The sequence below is a fragment of the Aphelocoma coerulescens genome, chromosome 4 (genome assembly GCF_041296385.1).
Source record: "Aphelocoma coerulescens isolate FSJ_1873_10779 chromosome 4, UR_Acoe_1.0, whole genome shotgun sequence".
NCBI classification, from domain to species: domain Eukaryota; kingdom Metazoa; phylum Chordata; class Aves; order Passeriformes; family Corvidae; genus Aphelocoma; species Aphelocoma coerulescens.
Genome location: NC_091017.1, coordinates 55,355,559 through 55,374,986, shown reverse-complemented (window position 1 = coordinate 55,374,986; position 19,428 = coordinate 55,355,559). Strand labels below are relative to the sequence as shown.

The window sequence follows — 19,428 nt, the reverse complement described above, 5'->3', positions numbered from 1 at the left end:
TGCATGGGCTGAAGGCAAAGCGGCTTCGCCCGTCTGTTTTATTTTTAGCTGGCAGCTCAGGACAGCGCAGCGCAGCTCCGCTCCGCCGGCGGGGCGGGCGGGGCGGCAGGCGAGGGAGGACCGAGCCGGCAGGGCGGGCGGGCGGACGGACGGGGCACCGGCGGAGAGAGGTTACCGCAGGCGAGCTGCAGCCAGCCGGGCTGCGGAGCGCCGCCGCCCCCGGCTCCCGCCCCGGCGGCTGCGAGCAGGGAGAGGTAGGGAGAGGCAGGGAGAGACAGGCAGCGGCCTCCGGTGTCCCCTCGCTGCGGCCGCGGTTCACCCCGGGCTGGCGACTCGGTGCCTGGCTTCTCCCCCGCCGCAGCCGCGGCGCGCCGGGGCCCTGCAGATGGCCAGTCCTGGACTGGAGCTGGGAGAGGTTCAGCCTCCTCCCGAGCCCCCCCAGCCTGAGCTGGCCTTCACCGAGGCTCAGAAGTGGATCGAGGTAAGCCCGCGGGATGGCAGGGGTGCGGGCGTCCGACCCCATCGGGGACACCCCGCGGGACGACCCGGTGTCCTTCCCTCCCCCCACCCGGTCGCTGTCCCTCCGGGGGCTGTAGGCGTTTTATTCCACGCTGAGCTCTGTCCCGGCCTCCCCGCCGGCTCTCCCCACCTTTCCTCGCTGCGGGGAAAGCAACCGGGGCCGACCGAGCCGCCACTCAGCCCCCGCGCAGCGTGCGCGCCTCTGGATGGGCCCCCGCCCCCCTTCCGTCTCTTCCAAACTTAATCTGTTAATCGCATTTCCCCTCCCCGCCCCCGGCGTTGGGATGAACGGGACGGCTGTAAACACAAGCGGGGCAGGTGCGCGGAGCTACGGAGCGGACGCGGATGCTCCCCCGTCCCCGCGGGGCTCCCGGGGCCGGCGAGGGGCCCCCGCCCTGCCGGGAAACGTCCGGCCCCGCCGGCTCCGCGGGCCGCGGCTGGCCGTGGCGGCCGCGCAGGTAGCGCTCCGCAGTGCGCGGAGGGGCGGGCCGTCACCGCTGCGAGGCCGGGGACAGCCCTGCTGTCCCTGTTCCCGTCCCTCGGCCGGCCAAGGAGAGATATTTAGTCTCGCTGTTCAAGCAGGGCAGAAAAAATAGATGTGCTTGCTGTTTGCTCGCGCCGTAAAACGGAAAGATGGGCAGGTGGTGGGTCAGATTTAATAGTTAAATATTTTGGCATGTGCCAATAGAGACGCTTAAAATAGCTCTCTATCTGATTTCCGGCACAGAACATGCGTGAAGGTGGCATAAACCCAGATACCACGGTAGCTGCTCCCTTCAGCTGTGGGCTTTGAATTTAATCTGCAGCTTTTAGAAAGCCTCAGTGGATTCTGTTTTCTGAAAGTGATTAGGCAAAAGGTTGTAAAAATTGTTGTGACTTTAAGATTCTGTGAAGCCCTGGGAATTTTGGACTGTGATATTTCACTGTATCAACTGGAAAAGTAATGCTGTGTCAGTCTTCAGGGAATTGGCCCTGACATGATGTGACTCTGGCTGGTGTAGGACTAGAGGCAGAGGAACAACGATGAATGTGAAAAGAAGGGCTTTTGTGCCAAGAAAAGGTGAGCATGCAGCTTGGAGAAGTGAAGTGCACATAAACACCGTTTGTTTTGGGAAGATGAATACAGCAGTTTCTATACAGCCTTCTTTATGACAGAGGACTGAGAGAGAGGCACGTGACTCCATCATACATATGGTATAAAAATATCTTGTGACCGTCAGTCCTGCTGACTGCTAATGAAGCCAAGAACTCAATGGTGGAGCAGTTCTCTGTAGATAACGAAGCTGTCATCAGCGGCTCCAGGCACGACAATAATTGGGGCTATAAGTCTTCCTGTATTAGAACAGAACCTTGAGGGTCAGGCAGAAATTTCTCTCTTGGGCAGTTTATTCCACAGTTCACTGTGGCAGAAGGTCTCATGCCTGTCTCTTGCGCTACCCAGGACCTGGTGAGCAGAGCAGGAGGGCTGTTTAGCTTCTGTGTTCTCCATGCAAGCCCAAGAGTTCCATGTGTACAGAGGAAGCTGTCAATAACTTCTTGTGCGTCCTTCACTTTTTAAATCTGCTTGTTGCATGAATGACAGAACTGTAATGTACTGCTAATTTTGCAGCCGTCCCCTTGCCTGAGGAGAGTGTGTCAGGAGCCTGGAGCATTGCCATGGCTGTGGTGTGAGAGGGAAGCATCTGCCTTTCCAGCAATGCCTAGAGCTGATGCTCCCACTAAGAGAAAGAAGGAAGAAGCTGCCAGTGAAGCAAATGTGGTTTAATTTGCCTAACACATTGTATTTCCTTTTAATCCCAGTTTGGCTTAAGCTCTGGAGCATGAGGGTTATTACCTCTTCCAAAAATCTGGTCAACATCCACTGTTCTAAATCTGGATGGTTTGAACTGACTGAATTATGGAGAATTTGATATGCTAGCGCAAAGTTATTGAAAAGCAATATCACTCTTAAAAAGAAATAAAATAAAAAAATAAGAAATTATCCAGGTATCAACATTCAGTGTGCCAAGCCCTATTGATTTGCATGAAAACCTGAAACGGGGGTCATGCTGTGTATGGCTACTAGGTCCATATGCTTCAGCTGGCTCTGTACTTGTCTCTCACCAGTTTATTCTCGGGCCTAGAGATATTAGCTAATGTCCAGTGCGTTGTATCTTCCAGCTCCCTTCTGACCATTTAAAATTACGTCTCTCTCAAATGAAAATAAAAGAAATTGTTATGGTTGCGAGCAGGGCTGTTGAACCTGTAGTATGGAGCAGACAAAGACAAGCTAGTGAGAATATTAGCAGTGTAAGCTTAAAACCTGTCTTAGGCTGTAAAATAGTGCCATGCAAGGAAATTAAAATAGAAACGGACAGTCTGAAAACTCCCTGAGCTTATTGTGCATTTTTACTTCTAGCGATTAAGTTGTGTGACTTGCTTGTTGGATTCTTGTCTGGCTTAAATCCTTGTGTGAGTGCTGTCACTATTGTTGTAGGGTTGACAGAAATCCACCCTGTGGTCTGCAGTACATTTCTCCTCTGGTGGGACTGGAATGGGAGGCTTCTCCTCTGCTTGCGGATGGGCAGCCAAGACATTAAGTGATGAATGTTTAGATCTGCAAGGATCAAGGAACTTCTGTTCCATTGCTGCAGAGGTCTTAGGGGTCTTGTCTTCGCTCCTTGGGTCTGTCACCTTTTACCAGAGCTGTTCTTCTGGGTGCCAGAAGCCTTCCTTTTTCTCTGCCAGCCTTACTTTAATCTGCATGCTGCAGTGTAGGGTGGTCTAAATTGCACTGAATTTTGTTGGATTCTTGTACTAAGCCTTTTGTCTCTCCCTGGAGCTCTGACCCAGTAGCACTGAGGTGTTCGCCTGAACAGGGAAAAAGGCCAGAGCTCTGACTCTTACTGCCAAGGCTGCTTATGTATTTAACAAGCTGTGTTTTGTAAGAGAGTATTTCGAGTGGTGATAGATCTGGTTTCTTCTCTGTATTGCAGAAGGTGGCATTTTGGAATTCTGATGTGGTAGGAATCCAGAGTTCAGGCTTGCTTAATTTTGCATAAATATCAACTGTATCTGTCTTGTACCAACAAAGCTATAAACTGTTATTTTAGTTTAGCTTGGCATGTACTACTTAAGTGAAGAATGCCCTCTTAATGATAAAATGTACCTTTTTAGTAGCACTCAGAGGAATTAAAATAAAGCCACTGAATGAAAAACCCATGTGAGAGAGCTACATCAGTCTGCATTATTAAAGGTGTGGTATCTCATTTCAGTTAATGCATCTCAGTTTCACTGAAAGAATATATCTGCCTTGTAAAGCCTAGTGGCATACTACAGCAAAATAACACATCTAATTGAATCTACTGATCTGTAATCTTAAAATATCAAGGTTCTCTGTATGTGTTTAATCTAGAATAGCTGATGGTGGAAAGAACATCTGTACAAACAAGAGTTATTCTTACTGTAAAGACTCATAGGAGAATAACATGGTAATAAAGTCACATTTAATACCGGTGTAACTCCTAAGGGTATTGTTATCTCCTGATCGTGCCTCCTAGCCTTGCCTCATTAATATGCTCTCTCCTCATTGCTGAGACTTGGTTCAATTAGGGATGGCTTTTCCATAGATTTATATTCTTCAGAAACTTTGCCAGCTGGTAAGAATACTTCCTTTATAGTGGTATGGCAATAATAAACAGATTGTGTTTTTCTGTCCCCTGTAACCAGTGCTTGACTTCATCATTCCCACTAGATGTGTGTAGGCTAAACCCCATCAACTTCTAATGAATCTGCTGCTTTTGTCCTATGTACATTCCCTGTGAGAATTCTCATGTTAAGGAGAAATTTGCCAGCCAGAGAAGTTTGTTGGGTGTTTTGTGGCTTCTTTTTGCCTTCTAGCAAAACACCTCTTAGATTTTTGTATTTAAGGTGACGTTTTCAGTTGGTAACAGTGGTGCTGCTTCTAGGAGAAGCTGTAGGACCATGTGCATTCCCTAATGCTTCCGGATGTGTCACATCATACAGCAGAATAGGCAGGCTACTTCTGCACTACCTTCTCTATGGAATAGTTCGAGAGGCATAAATTGAGGGAAGTGACTCAGGCAAATAAACTTCATGTGATTTGCTTGAGCGGGGAGTCTGGAGACAAGGTTTCTATAGGGTCTCTCTCTCAGCCAGAGAGCTGAGGTTTCCACTGCAAAAATTTAGGAGTTAAAAGGAGTTGAAGGTAGTTCATTGACCAAATCTTTCCTGATGGTGAAGGACTTGTTTGGAGTATCTGCAGCGGGAGCCTGAACTTGTGTAATATGCAAGTTTGTTTATATGACCTTCAGAATGTGGTATGACCTTTGAGGAACATCAGAGATAAAGCTCTTTTGGTGAAATGTATTGGGGAAGCTAACTGATTTCACTGAGTATACGAGTGCCCTGTGTCCTGCAGGAGTTCTATTTCCAAATATGTGTAGACATCTACTCTTCCTTTGCTGCAAAGCTGATTCAAAGATCCTTGAACAGGGACTTCAGTTCCTTTGAATATTGATACAGTTCCTAGAATGGTGATGCCTATAGCCAAACTGGGATCTTTGGGTACCACTACAGTCATGCCATTATTTGGATAGGAATGGATTAAGTCCAACAGACATCCTCTCCAGCAAGCATTTCTGGAGAATTCAGTTTAACTACTTTATGAGAATATTTCAGTACAACCACTTAAGTGTGTAGAATGTTGCACCAAGCTCTAAAACTGAATGGTTTTATTAATCAAATATTGTAAAATAGCTGCTGAATGAGCCTCCAAGCAGTGTTTGCCATTCAAATTTCTCAGACTTTAGCCTTTCTTTTTAGTTCTTTTTCTTCTGCTGGAAGAGTGTCTTACCTGTATACTTTATGTAATGTATTGGGAATGAATTTAAGTGAGAAAGTGTATTCTCAGACTAGAAGAAACCTATGCAAATGTGTTAGACAAGTTGCCTGATACGTGGACAAGCTAAAGTATAGGTCAGAAGAATCCTTCCCACAGTGTTGGTAAGGTAACCATGAAGAGTCAAAAGGTGTGTGGCTGGTGCCTGGCCCTAGATGTATGTGAATGCAGGGTAACTTTACTGTGGTTACATGGACTGGACATGGAGAGGAATTCTTCACTGCTATCTCTACATCTCCTCCTGGGCAGCATTTAGGGACTGCAGGCAGGACAGATGGGATCCTCTTCATTCTGGCTCAGTTAGTAATTCGGTGGAATGAGAGCTAAATTGATTTAACGGGGGCGGAAGAACTCACCCAAACTCTCTGACCCTGTCAGACTACCACCTTCTAGAAATTCTTTCCTCTCCAGTTGCCTGACAGCCAACCTCCTGTGCTGTACACATGAACCCAGTTCCCTTGTCATGAGATCTGTTTAAGCCATGTTACAAGTAGCGCTTGGCACAGGGGTGAAAATAATCAGAACAATAATACTATTGATGAAGGGATAATGTCAGGAAATGCAGGACTGAGCTCTTAATTGTCTTAAACCTGAATTAATTTCTACTTTCGGTATCGAAATTTTAAAATAGGTAAAAGATCTGGCTGTAGCACCAGTCTGAGATGCCATTATGCAGTTGGTGGTGGAGACCAGTTAGCACCTGGTAACCTCAAGTGTGTATGTTCTGCTAGTAACTACAGCAGAAAATGTAACCTCATTGTGCTTGTTCTGCTAGTAACTACATTTTAAAATTATTTCTTTTTAAGGCAAACATTAGTCCTCTAGAAAGGAAGGTGGAATCTTTTCCAGGTATGGAGCTTAAATAGCAGGTTGATATGGCAGAATTTTCCAGCTTCTAAAATGTTTCAGCTTACCTGGGAAGTGGCATTTCATGACAGGTTATAAAAACTGCATTACCTTTTGTTTGGAAAATCTACCAGTCATCCATGGATGAAAAATTCTGTGCATTCCTTCTCTGCAAACATTCCAAGAAAACAGTTTTTTAATGAAAAAGCCATTTATGGGGTGAAAGTGTCACTTAAAAGGGCAGCTGCATGGGGAAGGTATGAACATTTTGGCATGCATTCCATGAAGATCTAGGCTTTCCCTCCTTCTCCTTCTCCTTCTCCTTCTCCTTCTCCTTCTCCTCCTTCTCCTTCTCCTTCTCCTTCTCCTTCTCCTTCTCCTTCTCCTTCTCCTTCTCCTTCTCCTTCTCCTTCTCCTTCTCCTTCTCCTTCTCCTTCTCCTTCTCCTTCTCCTTCTCCTTCCAATATTATCATTTAAAGAAGAGACACTAGTCTCACTTGGGCCCTTAGATCACAATGAGTACAACAGAAACTATGGCATCAGTAACACAGCTTGAAAATTGATAGCTGAAACTTGTCCCAGCTATGTTAATCGCTATCTTGGGCAAATGGGCTGTGGCTGTCCTTGAGACAGCCTTGTCAGAATGTGAAGAACAGTAATGTACCATAGCTTGAAATGAAGAAATCCCTGCCTATTACTGCCTTTTATTTTATAAATGGCATAAATATACTTCCTGTACCTGGGACAGGGTGGGGACTGACTGCTGAGGCAGCAGCTCTGCTGGAGAGGACTGGGGGAACTTGTGGGAAAACAGGCTGGGACAGCCTGCGGTGTCCTGGCAGCAGGAGAGGCTACCCCTTCATGATCTTCTGGAGTTGCTAGTGATTGAAGTGGCTATTTGCTCCTGTTTGGCACTTGCTAGGCCCCTCTTGGAATACTGCATCCAGTTTTGGAGCCCAGAGTGTGGGTGGGACATAGATAAGGTGGAAGAAACTGAGAAGGGAGCCCCCAGGCTGAATAGGGCTGGGATACTTGCTATGAGAGAAAAGGTGATGGAACTGGGCTTCTTCGGGAGAGGTGGCTTTGTGTGGACATGGCACAGCATCCCTGTACCTCTGAGCAGGTTTTTGAGAAGACAGATTCAGGCACTTCACAGAGGTATGTGGCAGGAAAATTATATACTTGTCATAAATTAAAATAGGAAAGGTTATGGCTTGATATAGGGAGAAGTTTCTTCACCATGAACCAGCTGAATATGGGTGCAGGTTGCCCAGAGACGGTGGAAGAACACCATCCCTGGAATGTTTCATTCCTGTCTGGACAAAGCTGGGATTGGCTTGGTCAGACCCAAGAGCTGCACTTGAACATAGCAGGAGGACTAGAGGCCTTCTGAGGTCCCTACCAACCTGGTTATTTTGTGCATCTATGACTCCTTGACAGTGGGTGAGTGAATATCACTTAATTTTTTTTTTTGATGCTACTTTATAGGTCACTTGTATTATTGTAGTGAAAAGCCTGTTTATATAAGCAAGATCCTTCTTTAGACAAAAGCAAAACTCCTATGGCTTATGGCAGGCATCTTCAGGGTATGCTACTGAGTTTCCTTTGCAGAAACTCCTCAAGGTAGTGTAAAATATGTTTGGTTTCCAATCTAACTATTTTTGCTAAACCTGTTTTATTATAGGAAACTGTAAAAATGACCAATTTCCTTGGCTTGAATTTTTTTGTTGTTGCTATTTAATTCATTATGCGCCACTATAATTGACCATTAAGGAATTTAAATTATTTCCCTTCCTTTCCAGATCTTGAGAGGATGACATGCAGGCTTAATTCTTGAGAATTTAGATGCTAAATCCTTAAGAGGCTTTTTGTTTGTGGTATTAGTTGTTTATAAGAATCCTTTACCTTGATAGTCACTCTGCTCAGTTCCAATATAACTTGCTACTGTTAACTAGGGTTTTTCTTTAGTTGTATGCATATATGATGATTATTGCCAGCAATCCTTACTCTAGAAAAATGTGTAGCTTAACAATAGAATTAATAATAGAGCTTGCATCTGATGTTAAAATTGACTTAAAGTAGTCTAGTAAATTCTTGATTGATGAGCAAAAGAAGAAAATCCTCTTCATTTGCTCATTTGAAGAGAAACCCTATTTTGCTGGTTTCAGCTGTTCAGAGGTCTCATGCCTAGTATCAAAGACAGCTTGATTTTGAAATCAGCTTTGACAAGCTAAGATTCTGAAAAATAATACTGCTGTGGCTTCTTGGCTTTAGCATCATTGTCAGTGATTCACAGAGCACTTCACAGGCAAAGGAGCAGCATGGTGGAAGCAGGGGAAGCAATTCTTTAATTCTGCTCTGAACGGATGGATGAGTACAGAAAGAGAGAAATGCTCTTCATTAATTGCTCCTTCACAGAGTATTCATGATCCCTGGTTCATGATGGAAATAAGACAGGGATTTTTGCAGTGTGTGATCCCACTGTGAGTTTAAGGAAGAACCTGAAAGGAAAAGTTCTCTGTGATGGCTTTTCCTTATGCTGTTCCAACATCCAAATTCTCCTTACCTCCATCGGGCTTTTCCACAGTTTTTAGAAGAATCCCAGCCCTTCAGTTATTTACAAGATAGATGGAAAGTGGCCGCACATACTCTATGTAATGCACAAAGCCCAGGAGACCTCATCATGATGCTGTAAATACATTCCCTCTGGTTTCCTTTCCTGTAGGTGTTGGTAGATCTCTGTGGAGTGTTGCAATCGGAAGCAGTCAAATGTCTGGGTGGATTACAGTCTCATTTAAAAGATAAATTAAATTGTTACCTGCAGTTCCTCAAACATACATTGCTGTGTTTCAAGTTTTTCTCACCAAGAGTGAGGAAGCAGAATCTATGGAAAGATTAATACACAAGAGTCTAAAAATTTATTTTTAGATAAATAAATCTTGATACATACATTCAGCAAAAAGTTCCGGCCAAGTGCTTTACATTGGGTATTGATAATGCCTGATAGCACTGCATCATCTGAGTTCCTTTACATGGGATGGGACTCTTGGAAGGAGAAGCTGTGAACTGAAGATGAAGAAAAGTATGGTCTTTCACTTTGGGATCTTTGCATTTCCAGAGTGGCAGGAAAAAGCTCCAAATGATCCTTCCACTAAAACCGGAAGGCCAAGAAGCTCAAAGGAATTTGTAGTTCAGCATCTTGTCCAGGACTGGCACAAAGAGTTGTAACTGTTGTTCTCATTTTGGAAGCACAACCTTGCAAAAGCAGAGGCTAATGCCCATAAATAACTGATTTCAAGTGGGAGCAGAATGCTTGCATGGCTACAGAGGACAGGGGGTTGAGGTTAAAAGTTTCTTTGTGGGGCTTTGCCAGCACTGTTCTCCATGAAATGCACAAGGTTGTGTTATGCTGTCATATCACAGCAGATTGTGGCTCTCGTGGAGTTTAGAGATCTTGCTGCGTGTACAAATGTAACTCCCAAATCCAAACCTCACACTTTAGTCTTCATCTGCCTATAAATATTCAAGGCAATTATGGAACTCATAATGATTTAATTTCTTGTGCAAATTTTGTATCTGATATGGGTGTATTGGACCCTCCCTTTCAACTCCATTTCCAACAAATACTGAAAGTCCAAATATCAACTTTACTAATCTAGAAAATTCTCAAGAGATTTTTTTTTTAAGTCTGCTGTCAGAGAAGGGAATCTTCTGTGTCTGAGGAAAAGCACTGAAGTCTTCCTCCCCTTTTTTTCCCCCTGAATTCCTGGTTTTGAATATTAACTTCATGCCTTTGATGGCAATTTTGCTTGTATTTTCCAGTTTCTTTTTTTCCAATTTAAGAAGAGTCATGGTGTGTTAGCTGAAGTCTGCTATTTGTCAGTGAGCATTTTCTGACTGTGTTTGGGAAAGGGGGAGGAATGAGAAGAGGCAGAAGTGACTGCCTTGTCTCTGTCAGACTGGTGCAGGCAGGGATGCCCAGTGTGCCAGGATGTTCAGCACTGAATCCCTTGGCTTTGTTTCTGTGCTATTGTTGTGATTCATTTCAGTGGGCTAACTCACATATATTATTGCAACAGAAACAACTCTGGAAATTTTTTCAGTCCAGAGGCTTAAATGTAACTATGTACTCTAAACAGAAAAAAAAAAAAAAGAATAACCATGTAAGTATTTTTTTTTCTGTTTGTCCTTTTCCTGATTCTGATGAGTTGTTTTTTAAAGTTGTGATTTGGAAAAAGGAAAGTACGGATTTAGGAGTATGCATGTGCACTGTCTGTCTTCTGTCAGTGTTTGAATCAATTAAAGATAGACAAGAAAAAATAATTTGTTTTCCAGAAAAAATTATGCTTGCAAGGAAAAGAAGGTGTCATAATCAGTGAGTCACAAAGGTGAGTCTTGCCTGAGTTCAGAGAAATTATATAAAACCGTAGCCTAATATCCTGCCTCTCCCAAAACCAATTTTTATTTCAACAACGGGGCCTTCAGTTTTGGAATAACATGTTAAAAAACCAAAAATCAACAAAGTTTAAGCAAATCAAATGATCCTTTATTAGAAACAGCTTGCCTCTTCTAAAGGGAAGCAAAAATACCCTCTAAACATTTTAATTATGAACATGCTGATCTTCAGGCTTGCTGGGACTTTTGTTTTCTCCTTCCCTCCGGTCAGAGCCACTCTGCCCATGTCACTCCTCCGCTGAGGGTGCTGGGCTGAAGGGCACTTTCTGTCAAGGCAGGTACTTCTGCCTGCTGGTGGTGTCGGCTGTAGGCAGCATTACACTGATGTCTCAGGATGGCCCAGGTGTGTGGCCACTGCTCAAAGTGGAGGTGGTGGCTCTTGTGTGGTGGTTCCAGCACAGGCATCTGTTGCATTGCGGCTCCTGACATCCAGAGACTCTCGGACTGGCACAGCACAGCTAAGGGTGAGATATGTCCTGTGAAGAGATGAGCATACAGGGAGCACAGGGTGTTAAAAATAAAGTTGGTGAAGTTGCAAAGTAATTTTACCTCCCTTGCTTATCTTTCAATAATTATTTTCTCCCAGGAAGCAGCCCTCAGTTAGATTTGCAGATATTCATTTGCTGTGGGTGCCCTCCAAAGATAAACATCAAACTGCATCTATGAAGGATATGCGGTTTATGAAGAATGCACTGCACTTGGTGGGAGAACCTTCTTGAGTATCCTAAACAGGAAAAGATACCTATTTTTATTTAAAAACACATCTCAGTAATAAATGCTTCGTAACTTCATTCCTTTTGCTCATTTTTCTTCTTGTTAGTAGCTTCAGGGGAGAAAGTAAGCAAAGCTGTTATTGATAGCTATGGGGCAATTTAATGAAAATTCACAGGGGTAGCTCTGAGATGACATTCCAGTAAGATATAACAAAAAACTTGTCTACCAGTGCTTGTGGGATTTTATCCAATCATTTCCATTCATTGTAGTTCACTAGTGTCTCTGATGTTGCACTGCTGAACAATAGCTTTGATTCTGTACTTTTTATTTTTGGATTTCAACCAAGACTCTTGAGTGCATATTCTGGTTATAGGCAGATCTGCTATTTGTGGTTTTTACATCCACCCTCAATATTTGTTAGTTTTTCAGTGCAGTGCTTAGTTCTCCATTGCCTGACTGGCTTTTCTTCTTTTTCTTTCTTTTTTCTTTTTTCTTTTTTCTTTTTTCTTTTTTCTTTTTTCTTTTTTCTTTTTTCTTTTTTCTTTTTTCTTTTTTCTTTTTTCTTTTTTCTTTTTTCCTTTTCCTTTTCCTTTTCCTTTTCCTTTTCCTTTTCCTTTTCCTTTTCCTTTTCCTTTTCCTTTTCCTTTTCCTTTTCCTTTTCCTTTTCCTTTTCCTTTTCCTTTTCCTTTTCCTTTTCCTTTTCCTTTTCCTTTTCCTTTTTCTTTCTTTCTCTGTCCCTGTCTCTTTCTTTTTCCTTTCTCTTTTTCCTTTCTCTTTTTCCTTTCTCTTTTTCCTTTCTCTTTTTCCTTTCTCTTTTTCCTTTCTCTTTTTCCTTTCTCTTTTTCCTTTCTCTTTTTCCTTTCTCTTTTTCCTTTCTCTTTTTCCTTTCTCTTTTTCCTTTCTCTTTTTCCTTTCTTTTTTTCCTTTCTCTTTTTCCTTTCTCTTTTTCCTTTCTCTTTTTCCTTTCTCTTTTTCTTTACCTTTTTTTTTTTTTGTAATAAATTGTGTGGAAAAAACTTGTATTTCAGCTTCCCACATTAAGGGCCTTGAAATCAATAGATCAAAGCCAGAGCAGACTTGTTGGAAGTGGTGCAATCTCAAACTGTGTTGAAAGCTTTTGTTTTTTGCCTTTTTCCTGTCTCTTGGTATCTCCCAAGAGGAGGAAGACCGTAAGGGGGGTCTCTGTGTAGGGAAAGGGAAGTATCCCATCATTGCATGCTTGGGATACAGGGCTGTGTGACTAGAAGGTGCTGATTTTCAGAAGCAGCAGTGGGGGCAGGCTTTGCACAGGATGAGAAACTCTGATATGAAGCATCAAAACAACAGCTTCCAATGGCTGGACTTTAGGCTCCAGTACACCCAGGAAATAGGTGCTGTTGGAAAAAGTGCTCATGGAGATAAGACTGTCAGTGTTAACTATGAGCAGTGAACATTTTCCAGTACATGCAACTTCAACCAGGTTGAAGTTTTCTTTTAGGACTGAGAGGGAAAACATAAGCATCCTGTACACAAAAACATATGAAGAGGGCAAAACATAAGCTCCTAGTTTTGTGTTTGGGAGGGAGCGTGCTTTAAACTTAGAACTGCAACAGCATGAGAACTGTAAATGGTTGGTGAAAGCAGATGTGATAGAGTCAACAAAGTTGAGATGCTTCCACATGTCAAAAACTCTTGCTGGTACTCTATTGAGGATAAGCTTTTATTTCTTCAACAAAAAGTAAGTTAGAGAAATGGCCCTTCTACAATGCAGAAAGCTGCTGGCAAGGGCAGAAGGTCACTTCAAATGTGCACACTTGTGTCCTTTGTTGTCCAGAGGTGTATCATAGCAGAATTCCTCAGGACAATGGCATGAGATGAAAAGAGCTGCTGTCTGACAATTCTTCCACAACTAACTGCATTTATGGGTTGCCATGAAAATGTCTTGTGAACGACTGAGCTTGAAGCCACGCGTGTTGACCTGTGCACTTGTCCTACTCCTCAGAACCATGATTTCTTCCTGCCAGAGAAGTCTAATGAGGCTGTTGGAGGAAAAGAGCAAACCTGGGAATTTCTAGAGTGTGGTAACTATAGCTCTTTTAACTCCCAGTGTAGTGACAGAATATTTGAACTAATACAAGTTAGGAGAACTACAACTTGGTTGTTACTATTAAAGCAAAATGCCTTTTTCTTGCTCATCAACAGCCCATCTAACTTAAATATGGCTCTTGACTGAAGGGCTTTGGACCATTTTAGTTGGTGCTTGTGTGGGCAACGTTGGGGGATTTTTTGTCTGTAAATGACTGCCCAGTAATCCATTTGTTAATGCACAGAAATATGGGTGCCAAAAGGCACTCACTTGATGCATTTTTGCATGGATTCTGCCAGCTTTTTGCATCCTATGGGCCTTAAGGGTTTAAAATATCTTTATAGGGAATAGTGGTTACTGCGAGCTTACTTGAGTAATTTATGTGCAGTTGGTCATCCATGCCTCTTGTATCTTTGTATCCTGGTGCATATAATTTCTAAACTTTCACAGAAATAAAGACATTTAAGAAATTCAGTTGAGAAAAGAGAAGAAGTGAGAAGTAGCAGAGTCCGGATAAAGAGCTTCAAGAGAACACACCCTGTAATAGGCACTTCAGAGAATATAAGCTAGATCAGGCATGTCTAATCCACTGTAAAATCTCCATTTCCCCTGGGAAATCCTGGTTGGAGTGGGGATCTCAGGCCCTGGTCATGTTGCAGGCGAGATGTAGCTCTTCCTACTGGAAATATTTGATAGCAATTCTGACTAGAGTGAGTTGCTCAGCAGGACTTAATAGAGATTCTCTGGTACATTGTTTCTGTGAAGCTGTTTCTTCAACAGTTCTGTGCTAGCATTTAGTATTCCCTTCTATCACAGTAGAAAGTGAGAAGCATGAGTACAGACAGATACCAGTTTGCCAGATCATCTCTTCAGAAAACACTTGGACTCAACTCTCAATTTAATTCCAAATTTACCCTGCTGTGTTTCTGAAGAGAATAGTTGCTTTTTTCCTTTACTGCTTCTGTCTTTATCCTGCATAAACCCCATTTTTAAGATAGAAGGTGGTGGAGGCAGATTTTAGCTAAACTGTGGTGTGAGCTCCTGCTTTTCCTTTGAGGTTGGGCTGAACATACCACTTTCTAGCTCTAGGCAGTTGTTCCTCTAGTCGACTTGAACAGCATTTCATCCTGACAGCTGTTTTGCTGACATTATTCCCAGTTAGTTATTCATTGGGATTAAGGGCTTTCTGCAGCCAGAACCCTTTGCTGGTAGTGTGCTGTCATTTGGCAGACCAAAATCAATAATTTTACAGTGCTTAAAAATTGTAATTTGCCCTACATTCTTCATAGTTGGAGTTCCACCTTAATTGCCCTGTGGGCAAAGAGTAAAAATTTACTGTAAATACCCTAATTTTTCTACCTGTTCCCCTTCCCAACAATATTTTTAAGCTAAAACCTTAAGAGCCAGATTTGGGTAAGAGTTGGTTTTTCCTGAGGTAGCACAGGTACCATATGTGGGCTTGAGACTCTGTATACGACTGTTCCTTGAACGCTGGGTGAAGTCCATAAACAACAAGAAGGTCACTCAGAATTCATTTCCAGATTTGGTCCCATGGATAGTGTGATCCTGGGAAGAGAGTACTTGTAGTGGTGGTGATGAGGACACTGATGCTATCTCCTTCTGCCAGTGCTGGTGGTACAGGTGGTGTCCCTCCAATCTGACATCCTCATCTCTCAAGGAGGTGGTTCTTGCCAGCACAGTTGGGCTGGGTGTAGCTAGAGGAGAGGGCTTTGGGGGTACTTGGTGCTTGAATGGCCATTGTTTTCACTTCTCTGCTGCTCGGCAGTCACCTGATAGTAACTTGTCCTGTGCTTTGGGAGTCACAGTTTTAAGTGAATGTGTAAGCATTCCTCCTGTAATTAAAATCAAGGATCAGTTCTCTTTTGGATCTGTAGCTTAGTTTATCCTGGCACTGGTCCAGGCTGGATGGAGAAGCTGTTTCCCTCTGCAGGCTGCTTTACTACTGCTAAGCAGGTACAAGGAAGAACTCTGATTGGGTTGCATGCTCTCAGAACATCTGTTTCTTCACTAATATGTTTCTTACTGGCCTTGGATCTATTGCAAAATGAAGAAATGTTAAGCCTGTGTATTACTCTCTCACGGTCTGCATCCAATTTCAGCTCTAGTGCCACCTACTCACACATTGTATCTATAATGTTTGGTGTAATTCTAGAAAGAATAGTGATAACCCCTTAGTTTTTATCATGTCAATACCTTTTCCCTTGGCTCATCTTATTTACCCTGCTGTCAGAGGACATTTGAATGAATTTGGTACACTTCTGGTGAGAGCACCCTTGTGGGCTAACCATGGGCATGAAAGGAAAAAAAAAAGGTGGTTTTCATTATTAAAAAGAACAGTTTTGAATAAAAGGGCAAAAGGAGTAATGTCCCTTTCAACTGGAGATAAAGTTCCAACACTCTGTTCAGCTGATGTGTGTTATATTTTTAGACTTAACTGACTTTGGTTTAAGGCACTACTAATTTCAAATACCAGCCCAATTTATATTTGAAAATATTTGGAAAAGCAGGGGTTTTCATGAGTATGAACTGGCACAACAGAATTCTTTCTCTGGAAAGACACAATAGTGTTAAATAGTATTGAAAAAGTATAAAATTCCTTATATCATGTCTGTAATCAGAGGGTTCATCTTAAAACTCAAGACTGTGAAAAATGACCTGCTTACTTGAATATCATCAGCAGAAAGATTTACTACATAAGTACTGAGAAATACTTCTTTTTCTGAAATAATAGAATCAATCTATATATCCATCTTTCTCTCAAAGACCAAATAATTTAAATCCCATTCCTTCTCTATGTACTGTCTTGTACTTTGCCATCCCAAGGATAGGTTTAGGGCCACATTGCAGACCAAGCAGATGATCCAGCTAAGCTTGTTGGAAGTGGGAGTGGAACAAAACTTTCTGGGTCTTTGTTGTTTTTGCAATTAAAAACTGGATAAAAACTGCCAATCCTGCCCTACAAAGCCAAAGCCCATTGGTGCCCAAAAGCCCATCAGCTGGCTTTCATTTTCATTTTTATAAAGCAGCCTACAGAGATTCCTATGTAATACTTGTACTACAAATACTGCTTGGAATTTGATAGCCTTTGAAAGTGGCCCAGTCTGGAGTTGAGATTGTAGCTCAAGATGATCTCGTTATTTAGTTCCTGGTTGGGAGATTTCATAATTGTGTGTCTTGAAAGACCATATTTTGTGTATTTTCACCCTTGGTGATAGTGTCTCATTTCCTTATTGAGTCCAGATGTTTACTAGTTCTGTTCTCTAGCACTCTGATTTTAGGGTAAGTTTTGCAACGTTGTGTGAGTCCTTCTGGTTTTTTGGTAGTTGTTGTTACTGTGAGATTATATACCTAAATTTTTACAGGAGACTTACAATTTTGCATTAGAAATTTAATGGGCTAAGAGTAGCTTGGCATTAGTCAGTTTGCTGTCTTTTGTTGTGGCTTCAAGTTAGGGTAGCAGAAGTAAATTTCATCATCCAAATGGGAAACAAAGTTATTTGCCTTTTAAGTACACTGATGATTTTTTTAAAATCCATTATGATAGCTTCTGATACCACAGAGGTCAGTTGGTATAATATTGCAGAGAGTTGAGGAAGGCTCTGTGCATTCCTCCAAGAATACCTTACTTTCTACCACCAGTAGAGCTTTCATGTACAGAAAATCTAGCTTCACACCCCCATGAACAGCAGAGCTTGTAAAAAGACAAGTGAATACTAATGCAAATGATGGTTTCCTGTATATGTAGGATATTTCTGGGCTAATGCTGGAGGTTTAGCCTCCACTAAAGCATAGGCAAACTGTTTGACTTCAGGAGAGCACAACAAACCTTCCACTGGGCTTTTAAAATTTTTTCTTACTGCTGCTTTTCATTTGAATGTATACTTTGTCTGACTGTTGACTCTTTTGGCACTTCATCTCCTGACCTGTGCTTGCTGCATTTGTTAGACTGAACTGCATGTACAAACTTAAAAATGTTAAATTATCAAGATGTGTGCTGTATTCTCCTTGGGAAAATAGATAGGCAGGTGTTTACTCTCCTCATACAGTACCCAGCATCTCAGAGCCTGATTTTGCTGAAGACTGCTAAATGCAAGTGAAATAAGAATTATCTGAGTAATATGTTTCTGTCTTCAGTCTTGGAGAACGTGATGAAATTTGCAAGGTCAGGCCTGCTAAAATAACACAATAGTGTTGTCTCTGCAAGCTCAGTTCTCCTTCATGGGTATGCATATTAAATACGTGGTCACTGCTGTGCTTCTTCTGAGTATCTCTTTAGTGCACTGAATGAATAGCACAGCTCTCAATGAACAGCTATTCAGTGTTTCATTCTCTCCTTACTGTTCAACATGCAGTCCTATGCCACGTTCTTTGTGTGCAGTTCAAACCAAATTCCAAGGAGCGAATTATTTTCTCAGACTTTTGTGGTGCTCATCACTAAAGTATCTTTGCAAAAAAGTTCTATGCAAACATGAACCTTATTTCATGCCTTCACTGTGAGTACCAGAATTGTGGTACAGAGAAATTGATTCAAGGCTGTATGCTAATTTGAGACTCTTAAGACCTTGTATTCTTTGCCATGTACTTAGCATTCCATAGCATTGTAGAGGCACAGCTATGGCTCTCTTCCGTGTGCTGGGATGCCAGGCACTCACAGCAAATGAGCAGTGTGTGACTAGTAATCAGCTGTCAAATCCTGGTATCACTGATTGGACTGGTGACTCCACTGAGTACAGTGGCATAAGCCAGGACAGTATTCAGATCTCAGATCAAGCATGTAGCTGGCTGAAATATGAGATAATCTCTTCAGCTCCCTGCAATTCTTTCCTGCTTTTGCTGCCTACATACAAATTACACAGGCAAGGAAATATCATTGTCCTTGCCTGAAATGTTGGTCTCTAAGGCTTTCAGTCTCAGTCTTCTGTGATATGAGTGATATAATAAATTTGTCTTGTTTTAATACCAGTTCTTTACTCTTAATCATTCTCAGAAGGTCTCCTTTCTCCTGTCTTCTCACTTCCCTCACTCTCATACCTCACTGGACTGCGTGCTTTAAAGTTAGCACCAGCCTAAGTGAGGGGACAGTGTGGTGGGTGCTGGAGAATTCCAAAGTCTGGGAGTGTTCTAAAGGAAAAGTGTGGCTGAAATGCCCCTAGCTAGAAAACCTTTTTTTATTCTATCAGGATACAGTTGTAGTGACTTATTTCCCTTGCCAAAAATGATAAACTGCTGTAATTATAAGGACTTTTCTGATTAGCATTGCAGATCTTCTGTCTTCACCTCCCTTGATAAAGACAATTAAAGACCTTGTCCAGAACAAATTTTCGGGCTTGCTGTATGCATTTCAACTGGAATATAACATTTTTCATGCTTATGATGACTTTTTGGAAATAAGAAGTCATGATGAATTAGTAGTTCATATATTAGGAGTTTTGAAATGACATGTGGTAGGAGAGAGGGCTGGGGAGGCCAGCCCATAACATCTGTCCTACTGTGTAGCGTCATCTGTTCCTTGGTATTCAGGTTGTCTGAATTTCTGGCTGAAATGCAATATGTGAGGGTTATTAGATCAAAGTTTTTCTGTCACAAAGGCTGGGGAAGCTTATTTTTCCAGTTTGTCTTGGTAGTGAATCTGCTTGCTATCGCTGTGCTTTTCTAAATCTGCTTTATCTCAGTAAAAGCATAGGTAATTAGAACAAAAAGTCAAACTGAAATGATTAATTTAATACCCACTATGCCCATTATTATCATCGTATAATAGTATTCATTTGGAACTCTCTGGCATCTGAAATGTCTGTCTAATGGCAGATTTAAAGTAGGGATCTTTTCTTTTTAAATTTTCTAATCGAAACATTTCATTTTCCTGTTTTGATCAAGCTATGAGGTGTAAAAACTGCCTAAGGCTGTTTTG

General features: G+C 42.2%; 1 protein-coding gene across 4 annotated transcripts in view; it reads left to right on the top strand.

Annotated features, from left to right (window-relative positions):
• Positions 1 to 147: 147 nt before the first annotated feature.
• Positions 148 to 19,428, top strand: part of LIMCH1 (LIM and calponin homology domains 1) — a 176,566-nt gene continuing 157,285 nt past the window's right edge. For all 4 annotated transcript variants that reach the window (XM_069014211.1, XM_069014210.1, XM_069014209.1 and 1 more), the window contains exon 1: positions 148 to 481. In XM_069014211.1, the coding sequence (XP_068870312.1) occupies positions 386 to 481 (96 nt within the window). In that variant the 5' untranslated portion in view covers positions 148 to 385. The remainder of the gene's footprint in view (positions 482 to 19,428) is intronic.